The sequence below is a fragment of the Schistocerca americana genome, chromosome X (genome assembly GCF_021461395.2).
Source record: "Schistocerca americana isolate TAMUIC-IGC-003095 chromosome X, iqSchAmer2.1, whole genome shotgun sequence".
Lineage (NCBI taxonomy): Eukaryota > Metazoa > Arthropoda > Insecta > Orthoptera > Acrididae > Schistocerca > Schistocerca americana.
The window spans coordinates 610,496,609-610,508,941 of NC_060130.1; the positions used below are offsets into that span (position 1 = coordinate 610,496,609).

Consider the following 12,333-nt stretch of genomic DNA (forward strand, 5'->3'; position numbering starts at 1 on the left):
AAGAAAGTAATTTACTTAACTTGGCAAGATTAGAGCCATCAAGCCCTATCTTACATCTAACCACGCATTCTACATATTTTGTATTATATGTATAATACACATCGGAAAAGTAGTTGGATAGAGATATGTGCATATACAGACAGCGGTAATACTGCATACACAAGATAGAAAAGGACATTGTATTGGCTGAGCTGTCATCTGTATTCAGGTGATTCATCTGAGAAGGCTTCCAGCGTGATTATGGCCACATGCTGGGATTTAGTACTCTGAACACGGAATGGTTGTTGGAGCTAGATGCATGGAATATTCCATTTCAGAAATTGTTAGTGAGTTCAATATTCTGAGATCCACTGTGTCAAGAGTGTGCCAAGAACACCACATTTCAGGCATTACCTCTCACCACAGACAAAGCAGTGGCTGACAGGCTTCAACCAACGATGAAGAGCAGTATCGTTTGTTTAGAGTTGTCAGTGCTATCAGACAAGCAACACTGTGTGAGTAACTACAGAAATCAATGTGGGATGTACAAATAATGCATCTGTTAGGACAGTGTGGCAAAATATGGCCTTAATGGGCTTTGGCAGCAGACAATGGACGTAAGTGCTTTGTTAACAGCACGACACTGCCTGCGGCATCTCTCCTGGATTTGTGACGGTATCAGTTGGACCCTAGATGACTGGAAAACCGTAGCCTAGTCAGATGAGTTCCGATTTAAGTTGGAAAGAATCGATGGTAGGGTTCGAGTGTTGTGCAGACCCCACAAAGCCAGGGACCCAAGTTGCCAACACGGCACTGTGCAAGCTGGTGGTGGCTCCATAATCGTGTGGGCTGTGTTAACTGGAATTGACTTGGTCCTCTGGTCCAACTGAAGTGATCATTGATTGCAAATGCTTATGTTTGGCTACTTGGAGACCATTTGTAGTCATTCACGGACTTCATGTTCCCAAACAACGATGATGTCACCAGGCCACAACTGTCTGTGACTTGCCTGAAGAATATTCTGGTCAGTTCAAGCAGATGATTTGGCCACTCAGACTGCCAATGTGAATCCCATCGAACATTTATGGGACGTAACTGAGAGGCTAGTTTGTACACAAAATCCTGCACTGGCAATACTTTTGCAATTATGGATGGTTATAGAGACAGTATGGCTCAATTTTTGTGCAGGGGACATCGAACATTTTGTCGAGTCCATGCCATGTTGAGTTGCTGTACTATGCTGGGCAAAAGGAGGTAAGACATGAAATTAGGAGGTATCCCATGACTTCTTGTCACCTCAGTGTATTACGATAAGCATGTTGTAATGTTTGTACATGGTAAGAACAAAAATAAATAGACATCTACATTGCTAATCTGCAATTCACACTTAAGTGCTTGGCAGAGAGTTCATTGAAACATCTTCAGATCATTTCTCTACCATACCATTCTCTAACAGTGCATGGAAAAATCCAAACACTTACCGTATTTATATTTACCCATGTATAAGACGACCCACCTTTTCTTTTTCTTTTTTTTTTTTTTTTTTTAGCTCCTAGGTAAATGTGTACTTTTTTAACATATTCCTACTAATAAAAGTTAAAGACTTCTATTGAACTATGGTAGATCTTTGCTGTCACAAATATTTAGCTGTTTCTTCCAAATATGTTAATTTCTGAGGTTTTGGTTACAGTGGGACTTGAGAAAGTAGCTTTTTTTTCTCTCTCTGTACTGATGTGAGAATGTTACAATGTCTGTTGCTTCCAAACATATTGTCTGCCCGCCACTCTCTCATTGGCTGTGTAGAACCAGCAGCTGACGCCCTCCCTATCGTTCCTGTTACACCTCATAATAAGCATCAACAACATTGTTGCATAAAACATGAACTATGCCACTAGCTCCAATCTAGACTTTTACAATTTCCTGCAGAAAAGTGTGCTATTGTTGAGTATTTGTCCAAGATAGGTGGTTTACCTAGTTCGGGTGCATACCGGAAGATCAACAACAAGGTGACAATAAGGACTGCTGCCTTGCTGAAAGTCTCATCACTACCAAAGGAAGTCATAAGAAGTTTAAAAGTGCGAGGTACAGTAGCACAGAGATTTTATGGGCTTGCTAAAGTTCACAAGATGGATCAGGATGAGTTTCTAGAGGATCTGTTTATGAGGCATGTAACGAGCACTACTGGCTCACCAATATATTTTTCTGACAAATATTTAGCTTCCTTATTAAAACCATTGGTAGGAAAATTTAGTCACCACATTCGTAATTCTATGGATTTTATTCAGTGACTCAGCAAAATCAGGCTAAATAGTACGGATGTGCTCGTTTGTTTTGATGTGGTACTATATACCAAGGTACCTTTAAAGGACTCTGTCTCTTATCAGCCAACATTTTGATAAGAACATCATGGTCTTATTTGAACATTTGCTTTTGTCATGTTATTTTCAGTTTAATGGTGAATTTTATGAGCAGACTGATGGAGTTGCTATGGGACACCCCCCTCTCCCTTCTGATAGCTAATTTATGCATGGGAGACTTCGAGGACAAGGCCCTGGACTCAGCAAGTTTTAAACCAACTGTCTTCTGGAAGTACATGGACGACACATTTGTGGTACAGCCGCATGGGACGGATGAATTACATCAATTTCTTGAGCATCTGAATTCTATACATGTTAGTATCAAATTTACTATGGAAATAGAAAAAGATTGCTGCCTCCCCTTTTTGGATGTTGTTGTTCACTGTAAAGTTGACAGCACATTAGGACATGCCATGTATCATAAACCTACACACACACACACACACACACACACACACACACACACACACACACACACATCTATACCTAAGAGGGTATTTCAGAAAGTAAAGATACACCGTACGCCAGAGGAACAGAAGAGTTTTGGCGAGCAAGTTGGCAACACTGGTGTTAACCTTGAACCGTTAGCTTTCTCCTCGCGGTTGTTCGGCAGTTGAACATTGCTTCTGGTTGGAGAAGGTCGTGTTTAAGATGGCTGCACCGATTCAGAATCCCGCCAAATGCGAAGTGCGCTCTGTCATACATTTTCTTCATGCAAAAGGTCAGCGACCAGCGGATATTCACAAAGAAGTTTCTTCTGTTTATGGGAACATTATGAATTGACAAAATGTAACAAAATGGTGTCATCATTTCTCTGAAGGTAGGACTGATGTCCATGACGAACAAAGAACAGGTCGGTCATCTGTGATCTCTGATGCCCTTCTTCGGAGAACGGAGGAAGCAATTAGTGCGAATAGACGTCTCACATTGAAAGAATTGCATCAGATCATACCGGACGTGTCAATGACAACTCTTTATGACATTGTGACTGTCAAGTTAGGCACAGGAAATTTTGTGCGTGCTGGGTTCCAAAACTGTTAACGGAAGAACGCAAAAAGAAAAGGAAGGCCTTTGCACTCGACTTTCTCACACGCTATGCTGAAGCACGTGATGAGTTCCTTGATCACATTGTGACAGGTGACAAGACGTGGGTTTATCACCATACACCTGAATCCAAGCAACAATCAATGCAATAGCGCCATTCGAATTCACCAAAAGCCAAGAAATGCAAAACGTCGATTTCAGCGAAGAAAATCATGGCTTCTGTTTTTTGGGACAGACAAGGCATTCTCCTGTTGGAATTTATGCCTCCTGGAACGACAATTAATGCTGCTGCATATTGCCAGACTTTGCAACGCAGGGGAATGCTGACAAGTGGAGTCTGCTTGCTTCATGACAACACTCGGCTTCACACAGCGCTTGTAACCAAAGCACTACTCAAACAATTCAAACGGGACATATTGGACCATCCGCCATACAGCCCGGACCTTGCGCCCACCGACTTCCATGTCTTCCGTTACCTGAAGTCACATCTTGGTGGAAAATCATTCCACGACGATGAAGAGATCAAAGATGAAGTTGAAATGTGGCTCTGACAACAGGCGGCAACCTTCTATGACTGTGGGATACAAAAGCTTGTGCACCAACTTAACAAATGTTTGGATAACGGGGGTGATTATGTCAAAAAATAACAGATAATCCAGTTAATAAGATGTAACTGACGTTTTCTAAATAAATGTTCTATTGAAGGACTGCGAGCCATCGTATCTTTACTTTTCGAAATGCCCTCGTACATGCCAGTAAGCTGCCATCGCCCTTCACAGACTACAGGTGTCCTTAAGACCTTAGTGCACAGGGTGCACTGTATATCCAATAAAGATAATTTGCAAGAAGAGCTCACATATCTAAAGAGCATTTTTAAAGCAAATGCATTTTCTCTGCAGCAAATTCGTAAAGCATTCAATGTAAAACCTAGAATGCAGGTATGTGATGGGGGAAGAAGATGGTAATTCCTTCAGGTCAAGTGGGTTTTTGTCCTATGTGGGCTCTCTTTCCTTGAAGACAGGCCATATTCTCGAGAAACACTGCATTAAGGTGACGAAGATTGCAGCTTTACTTGGCTCTGTAAAGGACAATTTATTGCTTTCCTTATGGAAATTGTTGTCCAACAATGTAGGCCAAACAACACACTCCGTTCATGAGAGATGTGTGGAACATCAAAGATACACACACTTATCGCAGCCAGACAAGTCAGCCGTGGCCAAACATTGAAGTGATATAGGGCATTCCATGAACTACATCGATGAGGAGATATCAACATCCACCTCTTCCTTTTGGGATTCTGTCTTCAAGGAAGCTACAGAGTTGGATTAGGTAATAATTTAATTTGGACAAGGCATGGAATACAGTTCTTGGGGTAAGTTCAAATTTGTGTCTTGTTTCCATTACAGTGACTTGTGACAAAACAGCACACACTATGGTGACAGTGAAACTCTAGTATAACACAACTGGTCCATTATTTACATGACATAATGAGTGCTCCTGACAGGTGATGTCAAATTGATTTCATATTTCCAGTAAGGCCACGGATCGTAGTTACTGAAGAGAGGGCATTGAGTGAAGTGATATCTTGGGTCCCCAGAGAAGTATTATAAGCCCTCTGCTGTTTTTAATCTATATAAATGATTTAGGAGACTACCTGAGCAATCATTTATGATTGTTTGCAGATGATGCTACCATTTACCATATGGTGAAGATCAAAACCTATTACAAAATGATTCAGCCAAGATGTCTGTATGGTGAGAAAAGTGGCAACTGTCTCATAAGAATAAATAAATAAATAAATAAATAAATAAAAAGTGAGGTCCTCCTTACAAACAACAACAGGAATACATTAAATTTCAGTTACACGATAAGTAACACAAATTTAAAGGTTGTCAATTCAACTAAATACCTTTGGATTACAATTAGGAACTACTTAAATTAGAACCTTCACACAGGAAATGTTGTGAGGAAAGCAAACAACAAACTCTGCTTTGCTGGCAGAACAAATTTACTAGACTGCCTACACTACATTTGCCTGTCCTCCACTTGAGTATTGTTGGATCGAGTAGTGTCCTTACCAGATAAGGTTGATGGAGGACATCATCAAAAGTTCAAAGAAGGGCAGCTTGTCTTATATTACCACGAAATAGGGGAAAGAGCATCACTGATACAATTCGGGAGCTGCGTTGGCGTTCATTAAAACAAAGGTGTTTTTAGTTGTGGTGAGACCTTTCCACAAAATTTCAATCACCAATTTACTCTTCCAAATGCGAAAATATTTTGTTAATGACCACCACCACAAGAAGAAATGGTCATTGTAATAAAATGACAGCAATCAGAGATTGCACAGAAATATTTTCGTGTACATTTTTCACACATGCTATCTGGGGATGGAACAGGAGAGAAATGGTCAAAGTAGTTTGATGAAACCTTTGACAAGAACTTGAGTGTGAAATGCAGAGTAGTCGTGCAGATGTTTATGATGAGGATGATATGTTTGAGTGGGCACATGACAGCTAGGTTTTCAGTGTCCATACATCACTATTATGAGACAAGTGCTGCTTAAAAGAAGATAAGACTAAAAAATTTATCAATGAACCCACCAATAGCTCTTTATGAACTAGCTCTGAAATTTTTGTTATCACGAGAAATAGAACAATGAAAAATGGCAATCGTAAAATGAGGCTGGCTGATCTCCAGACTTAAAAAGCATGAGTCAGACCTAATGTTACACAGAACAGGCTATAAGTTTAGGCACAAGTCCAAATAATACACTAAATTGTCAGAAATTACTATAATTGTCTTGTCATTGCCCAAGACAGAAAGCACATCTTCAATTTACAGATATCCTGTCATCATAATATAAAATGCACTTATAAACTATGACACACTAAAATGTTTATGTCACAAACACCATAAATGGGTGGGCCCTTGCACTGGAGCACACTTGTGTAAGGAGGCTATGTCATAAGCAGAGCCAAGTAACTAAGACCTGCCATCAGAAGCTTTACAATAGTGATGCTTCGTTTTGAAACTGGTGTGACTGGTGGACAGGAGAACACTCCAACACTCCATTGATGGTTACACATTGTAATGAGTGTGACTAGTACTTTTTTGTTATGGTGTCAGATAGTTGACTTGTTATGGCTCATAATCATTTCAGCTTATGAAGCACAGGTTTCAGTTGTTTCAAAAGAAACCATAAAAAAAAGTAGATGTGCTTGCTGTGGCCAGATGAATCAATGATAAAGCAAACAATAAAACTTATTTCTAGTCTTTATTAGACCTGTGACAGAGAGCTAGTGATGGGTTGTATGCAACTCATATTGAAATCAAGTTTTAATATTGTACATTTGACCTTTGTTGAATTACTAAGAACAAAAGGTGAAGCAGCCAATTATGGTGATACATGCTCGCAAATAGCATTTTGGCAACAGTCTTCATAGGTATGCTTTGGCCTCCCACAATCCAGATTTGGCAAGTAGCAATTATAATTTCTAAACAAAAATAGAAATGAGAATATTAATGAATAGTTGACAAAACAACTTGAGTCCTAATCAGCAAATTTCCTCAACAAAAGTATACTAAATCTTGTGTCACATGATGCCAGAGGCCATAATAGCTTTCTTCTATTAATTTTTTCTCCCTTTCTCCATGTAGCAAATTGAGTGCTATACACACATGTTGGAGCAGAGGAAATGCCTGTTTTTCATTACTGAATAACAATTACTGCTTCATTTAGAGAAAAAATTGCATTAAAAATAATTTATTATTACATTTTTTAATTTACATACATTACTTAGGTTTGGAAAACAATGTCTGGAAAATTTTCAGGTCACAGAAAAATCACCGAATCATGAAATGTTATGTCCAGGAAGCATTTGTCGAATCACTTACACAGATGCTCTGGCAGTGAGAGCTGTCACCATCTTGTTGGAACCACATTTATCTATTTATCTCATATTCATCCAATTCCTTTTCAGTTCTGAATGCATGAAGTTATTTAACATTTCAATGTAGCAAGCTGATGTCGGAGTAACTGCAGCCCCCCCCCCCCCCCCCAAAAAAAAAAAGTTTGGGCTGTGGAGTAGTTTTTGGTGTAGTTCACATGAGCTGTCTGATGCCCAGTACCAACAGCTCTGTACATTAACATAGTCACCCAGATGGAAATAGACTTCTGACACCCATCATTATTAGTATTTCCCCATCTTCCGTAAGAATTGAGTCCGTTATGTCACAAAATTCTTTGCATTGCACAGAATCCCCTTCACTTAGCTGTATGACAATCATTATTTTGTATAGGTGAAAGTTGATATCATCAGGTAAGATGTAAAGAAGTAAATGATGTGACACACCCAGTGTTACAGCCTATTGCCTAACTGGCCATTTCGGACTGTTCTTTTCACTCTATCTATATTTTCCAGAGTTTGGATTGTATAAGGAAGACCAGATGGTTTTTTTCTTCATCACAGATCCATTAGTTGCAAAACACCTCAGCTCATTTGAGTAGAGTGTTTCATTCTGAGACTGCACCTTGACATTTGATATCAAAATTTCAACAGGAAAGATGTTGAACTGTGATTACAGAACCATTGTTTCAAAAATACCCACCAACTGATTGACAACAAACACACAAGGCTCCACACTCCATAGTAGTTGCAACTGCGTTGTATGAGCTCTCTGCCTGATGCTGTTCAAGGCGAATAGCCCCAGTTCCTGGGGAGTACTAGTAATTTACAAAACGTGTTTCCTCTGCTCGACCCTGTACAGTGATATGGAAGATGGACAAAACAAATGTGCCATAAAATACACATGTACCATTTTAAGCAAAAAAGGTAACCACTGAGGTAGTTTGGAAAATGTCCATTAAGCACTATCATTAGGCACATGTTGGATGCCAGCTTGAAGTACCTTTATGGAAAATATGGGTGCATATCAAATGGAAATGACACATGTATCTAAGTAATAAAATATGATACCGTAATGAACGCAGTCAAAAAAGATAAATACTTATTTTATTGGCCCATTAAATCTGCAGGGCATAATACATTATATCATTACATACCTGTAAGCCTCCACAGTCAGCCATGACATTGGCCATCTTGTACAAATCTTCATCATTTACTTCTTGTTCACTTTTGGCATCCAAAGTCTCCACAAATTCTTCTGTAGCATCACCAAGAAGACCTCGCATTCTGTATACAACTCTCATAGCATCACCCTCACCCCCTTCTGCAACCCAAACCTTTTTGTAAACCTGTATTAAAAAAGAGAAAGTTTTTTAAAGAACCTATATGTAGTGGGTGTAAAGTTTCTGTTTTAGTCTCTCTCTCTCTCTCTCTCTCTCTCACTCACTCACTCACTCTCTTACCTCTCTCACTGGTAAATCCAGACTGATTATCTTGTTGTTAACTAATAATTCCATTCCATTATCATCTTCTAATAATGCCACAAGTTCACAGTCCTGGCAGATTTTATTTTTCACATCACGCATCAGAGGGCCAAGTCCTGGTTCTGTGCTTGCATATGGGTTCCCAACCATTCTACCCTGTAATTATACGGACTTTAATCACAAATTTCAAGACATACTGACAAAGTTTAGAAATGTATTATCCTACTATCAATTCATTAAGTAATTATTCTGGTTCTGAATAATGGATTAAGCTACATATAATTTACATACTTCCCACTTCAAACCTGTTTGTGTGTGTGTGTGTGTGTGTGTGTGTGTGTGTGTGTGTGTGTGTGTTGGGGGGGGGGGGGGGGGGCATCTGCTTTAATTTTCTCACACTACACCCAACTCCCAAAACAGATGATAAAAAGTTTTATACCAGTTTCCTTAAAATAAGGTATTATACTTATACTTCCAGCATTTTGCAAGAAAAGGTTCCAATTCTTGCAAAGATTCTCACTTAAGTTTCCTGAATGTCTCTGATACCACTTTCATATGCCTATACCAATTTGTTATGATCCAGTAGCAAGTCTGTGATATTTTTGACACCTACTGTCATACACATTTGACAAAGGATCGAAATACTGCACCAGTATGCTGGAATTGGTGGAACTCAAGTGCTGTATGAGACTTCCTTTACAGTTACTCAATACACTACCAGAATCCAGAACATACATTAGCCTCCATTGCCCCTCTATACTACTGACTTTACTTGTTGGTCACATTTCATATGGCTTCTTAACATTATCAATAAATATTGTTATAATGGGACATGCACCAGATGTTCACCATTAATGTAGTAATATTATACTATTGGGTTGTTTGGCATTGTTATGGATATTATCTGGCATTTTCTACATTTAGAGACCTAATATTCAATATACCAAGCAGAAATTTTGTTCAATTCTTTCTGCATTTTGTCATGATCCTCCACTGGCAACAATACTTTCTTATGGACAACAGCACCCTTAGTGAACAATCTAATGGTGTGTGGAGCATATCTGATAGATCATTTATGTATATTAAGAATATTAGTGGTTGTATTATGCACAATTAAATTACTTTCATCTCTGTTGAACTTGTCACTTTCATACACCGGAGTATACTAGCCAATCTGTATCTGCAAAACCGATATGATCAAAAGATGACAATGTGATACAGTGTCTGTTACTTTTCCGTTCCATAGATCGTAAGCATGATAAATTAAAATGATGTGGAATGAGTCATTTTACATTCACATCACAAATTATGTTGTTGTTATGTGCCGGCCGGAGTGGCCGAGCGGTTAAAGGCGCTACAGTCTGGAACCGCACGACCGCTACGGTCACAGGTTCGAATCCTGCCTTGGGCATGGATGTGTGTGATGTCCTTAGGTTAGTTAGGTTTAAGTAGTTCTAAGTTCTAGGGGACGTATGACCACAGCAGTTGAGTCCCATAGTGCTCAGAGCCATTTGAACCATTTTTGTTGTTATGTCTACATGCTGAACATTTACATTTATTTAATTTATTACATATAAATTAAATATACAGAATGATAAGTAAATCCTACACATCACCTTTTACACGTTACAGTAAGAGGAACTATTCTATGAAACAGGAGAGCTTGTCAAGGAGAAACTTTTCAGTTTGGTTTTAACTTTTGCTTTTCTATCTGTCATACATTTTATAACAAATTTTAGTTGCAGCACTGGATACCCCTTTTTGGACTAACGACAACCTTAACATGGAGTAATGAATGTAGTTTTTCCTTCTGGTATTGTAATTATGTACAGCATTGTCCCTTTTTAACTGCAGTGGATTATTTACAAAAAAATTTCACAAGGGAAAAAATATACTGGGTAACAGTGGTCAGAATGCCTAACCCTTAACACTTTGGAGACCAAACCCAAGCATAGGTCAGGCTGCAATTTTCTCACCGTATGAGCCACTTATCGTGTGAAAACTGGACTCATTCTGTATGAGAACGATATATGCATGTCTCATGACCTGCCCCTTGACTGGTGCTGCCTTCTGTTGCGAATTTCTAGAACTATTTTGAAAGAAACATTAGCGAACAGAACAGCTGCTGATGCGAATGGCTGACCCAATACGATTACATTGACATAATTTCATGTGTGTATTCGTTAGGTTTCACAGTTTGCTGTAATTCTGCTACAAATGTGTCACGTCCGTCTAGTGCGCAAGAAAATTTTGAAGCTCAAGAGGAAGAAATTATTCGATAAATCACATCACACTTTTTTCTTGAGAGGAAAATTGTACTTTCTGCTATCATTATTTTAAAATTTGTGGTCTATTAAAGAACTAAAGTAAATACGAAAATTGAACCTAGGTTCTTTTTTACTATTTATTATTCTTAAAGATATATCAATTACGTAAGTGCCAGTAACACATTAAAAAACAGCATAAATGGCTGGTTCCCTAGGCCCAATATTCTTCTAAATAGCTTGACTCCAGTGTTAAACAGATGTCTACACATATGTTTTTGAGCAATGAAGACTTTCTTAAAAGTGAGTTACTCCAGAAAATTATTCCGTGTTACATTATTCAATGAAAATATGTCAACTTACTGATTTGTCTTTCCCCAAAATTTGCAATGAATCTATGTGCAAATGTGGCTGAACTATGTTGTTTTATGCATTCCAAAATGTGCTTTTTCCCAGTTTAAATTCTCATCAACATGGACACCTAAGAATGTTGAACGTTTCCACTCTATTCATTATTTCCTTGCCATGTGTTCCACTTATCGCTGATCTAGTACCCCTAGATGTTGAGAACTGAATAGAGGTTTTAAAAAGAACTGAGGGCAAGACCATTTGCAGAGAAATCAATCATTGATACTTCAAGAACTTTGTTTACAATTTCTTCTGTTGCTGCAAAAAGCATTAATTCTGTTTGTTGTATATTAGATGAAAGATCATTTACATATGTGAAGGACAATAGCATACCTGACATTGGGAATTGGGAAACCCCACATGTGACAAATGGCTTTCGGAAATCTACAAAAACTTGTTTACCTGTGACTACTACTTGCAGTACATCATGTCTGAACAAAGAAAACTGTGTTTTGCTAAAGTGGCTTTTCCTGATACCATACTGATTCTTTGAAGCTTCTTTACTCTGGGCATATCATAATAACTGAGTTCGAAATATGCTCTATGATACGGCAACAGCATGAAGTTGGCAACACAAGTCTGTAATTTTGTGGATCCATTTGTTTGTCCTTTTTGTACACAGGAGGACTTGTGCTATTTCCAGTTATATGAAACTATTCACAGTGCAACAGATTCCCAATGAATATGATGTTGAAAGTGGCTATTCACTCAGCATGTTCAATGTAATATCTACTAGAAGTTCAGTCTGGAACAAGCCTTGTCTCACTTCCATACTAGAGGACGGTCACCTTAACAAAGGTCATATACATATGAACAAACTGCCCCCCCCCCCTCCCCCCGGTTATCTGTGGTGCAACAGAAATTATAATTTTCACATTTCATTTTTAAT

The 12,333-nt window shown here is 38.6% G+C and overlaps 1 protein-coding gene across 1 annotated transcript in view; it reads right to left on the reverse strand.

Annotated features, from left to right (window-relative positions):
* The window catches only part of LOC124556456 (protein purity of essence), a 443,522-nt gene that overhangs the window by 39,991 nt on the left and 391,198 nt on the right, over positions 1-12,333 (reverse strand). Inside the window, exons 71-72 of the mRNA XM_047130407.1 lie at positions 8,752-8,928; positions 8,446-8,637 (exon numbers count right to left, since the gene is read on the reverse strand). Coding sequence (XP_046986363.1) covers positions 8,446-8,637; positions 8,752-8,928 — 369 coding nt within the window. The remainder of the gene's footprint in view (positions 1-8,445; positions 8,638-8,751; positions 8,929-12,333) is intronic.